This window comes from Salmo salar, chromosome 11 (genome assembly GCF_965601325.2).
Source record: "Salmo salar chromosome 11, fSalSal1, whole genome shotgun sequence".
NCBI classification, from domain to species: domain Eukaryota; kingdom Metazoa; phylum Chordata; class Actinopteri; order Salmoniformes; family Salmonidae; genus Salmo; species Salmo salar.
In genome coordinates, this window is record NC_138301.1 from 16,623,877 (window position 1) to 16,626,432 (window position 2,556).

General features: G+C 47.1%; 1 protein-coding gene across 1 annotated transcript; it reads left to right on the forward strand.

Moving 5' to 3' along the window:
- Window positions 1–333: 333 nt before the first annotated feature.
- LOC106562187 (trace amine-associated receptor 13c-like) lies at window positions 334–2,200 on the forward strand. The gene is made up of 2 exons (XM_014126881.3): window positions 334–601; window positions 1,299–2,200. Exons 1-2 carry the CDS (start codon window positions 334–336, stop codon window positions 2,198–2,200), a joined length of 1,170 nt encoding a protein of 389 aa, XP_013982356.1.
- Window positions 2,201–2,556: the final 356 nt, after the last annotated feature.

The window sequence follows — 2,556 nt, forward strand, 5'->3', positions numbered from 1 at the left end:
AAACCTGTGTGGAAGCATCTGTTTTCAATAAACTTTGTATCCCTCATTTACTCAAGTGTTTCCTTTATTTTGGCAGTTACCTGTAGGTCATTTTAGGAAACATATAGCTAGATAGCACAGTAGGTGATGTGAGTGTTATTATGCAAATCAACTCTGTATGATGTGTTACATAGCAGTGTTTGTAGTTTTCCTTTGGACAGGTTTGATGGTTTACCTTGGATTATAATGTTCCTGCTTGTCTCTCCAGGAGCATCTCTCAGTCCAGCACATGGGCACCAGGAGCACAAAGTTCTCCTAGTAGTGAGGTTTGTCCTGGGCCTCATCCGGACGACCATGACTGACCTCCTGGCCAACCTGAGTGTTCCATGGGGCACACAGGCGATTGTGAGCCCCAACCTGACAGCAGCTGCCCTGGTTGTGCCGGGGTCAGACAAGTCTCTGGCCCCCTTCTGCACCTTCTGCTGCTGTGGCCTGCTGAACCGTACCCTGGCCGTGGTGTTTATGGTCAGTCTGGCCTTCGCCATAGTGGTGGGCAATGTGGTCACGCTCACCGTCTTCATGCAGACAAGACAGGTCCGCACACCGCAGGGATACCTCAAAGGTAAACAAACAAACTCACTGATTCAAACTTGTTCATTCAGAATGAGCTCATTTACTCTCTAGAAATGCTGTTGATTTGGATAGGAGAGAATGGTAGTCACATGTAAGTTGCTTATGTTTACGCAGATAGGTGCAATAGATTTGCTGACATGGAAGTACAACCTTTGGTGTTTTTGACACTGAAAGGTGAAATTCAAATTCTGTTTTAATGTTCTGGAGTTGTTCTAAGATTTCTAGAGTCACATGTTTGTTTATGTTGCCTGCTGGTTACATTGAACTTTTTAGCAGATACTCTTACCCAGAGTGACTTAGCAATTATGGTTAAGTGCCTTGCTCAAGCGCATATCGATACATTTTTCACCTAGTCAGCTCGGGGATTCGAACCAGAGACTTTTCGGTTACTGGCCCAATGCTCTTAACCGCTAGGCTCCCTGCCACCCTGCGTTAGTTATATTGGCAGGATTAATTAAGACAGTCGGTGCTTGTTGATTAGCAGAGAACTAAATCAACCTTCAATACTTTTCAGTTACAATCAGGGATTCCTTTGTGCATTGCCTCAAAAGCCACGAAACCATTTCCACACAGACTGTAGATTTTTTTCCCATGGAATTGAATGTAAAATCAGCATTTAGAACACAGGGATTTGTACTGTATGTGGTTAAGTGTGAACTGTGAATTACCTTTTTCTCTCCTGACAGTCTCTCTGGCCATAGCGGACATGATGGTTGGAGTGCTGGTGGTTCCTTTCTCTGTCTACACTGAGATCTCTCTGATGGTGACCAGTTCCCCTCCTATCTGGTACCAGGGGGGCACTGACCCCTCCATGGGGGGCCTGGTGGGCCCCTGGCAGCCCTGCATGCTGATTGGTCCAGTCTTCGCCGGCTGTACGTTTGTCTCCATCAGTACTATATTCCTGATGACGGTAGAGCGCTGTGTGGCCATCTTATGGCCCCTTCATAAGGACCACCTGGTGACACGGAGACGCACCCTGTTTCTCATCCTCTTCTCCTGGGCAGGCAGTTTCCTCCTGGCCCTGGCCCCCCTCATCCTCAGCAACAACTTCACACTGGAGTACAGTGAGTGCAGCCGGATGTGTAACTACGTCCCCCTGTGGGACGGAGTCACTCTGCCCTCTGACGCCAACATCCTGCTGCTGTTCCCCGTGTTTGACTTTACGCTGCTGGGCGGCACCCTGGTATTCAACATCCTGTCCTTCACCAGCATCCGCCGCTACACACGCAAACGTAAGCTCATGTCAGAGGGGAATGTAGGGGTCGAGGGAGGGGGAGGCGGCTGCCAACATAGACCCTCCTTCTCTGACATCAAGGCTGCCAAGACGATCAGCATTCTGACGTTTGCCTTCACTGCTTCCTTCACCCCCATCGCTGTGTTTGTGCTGGGCAACGTGGTGGGCTTCACCTGGTGCAACTTCTCCTTTGTAGCCTTCTGGATCCTGACTGGGAACAGCTGCTGTAATGTGATAATATACAGCGTGAGAGACCAGCGCTTCAAGAAAGGAGTGACACTGCTTTTTCAGAGGGAGCACTCACCTTCCCACGGGGAGAAAGGCGGAGCTATACCACCCCCACTCACTTTGTGACTACACCCCAAACCCCACCTCCTTGAATCTATTTTGAAAAGACAACCAGTGCCCTTTTCTTTAACTTTACAATGGAGAGAGGGATTTAATCGGCATTTAACTTCAGGTAAAACAACAAAAAAAAGACAAAATTATGGAAAATTAATTGTTTCCATTTTTTTTTCGCTGTGTCTAAATAATGAAACATAACAGTAGCTAACCTATGCGGTATCTAGTAGTTGCCAGTTATTCCCAGCATCATTTAAATCATATGACTCAAGCTGTCTCATTGGACTAGGTGAGATATCTGTGGGGGATATCTTAATAACATGCACTTTATCATAGAGATGTAAGTAATGTATGGTTTTCATTTGTTT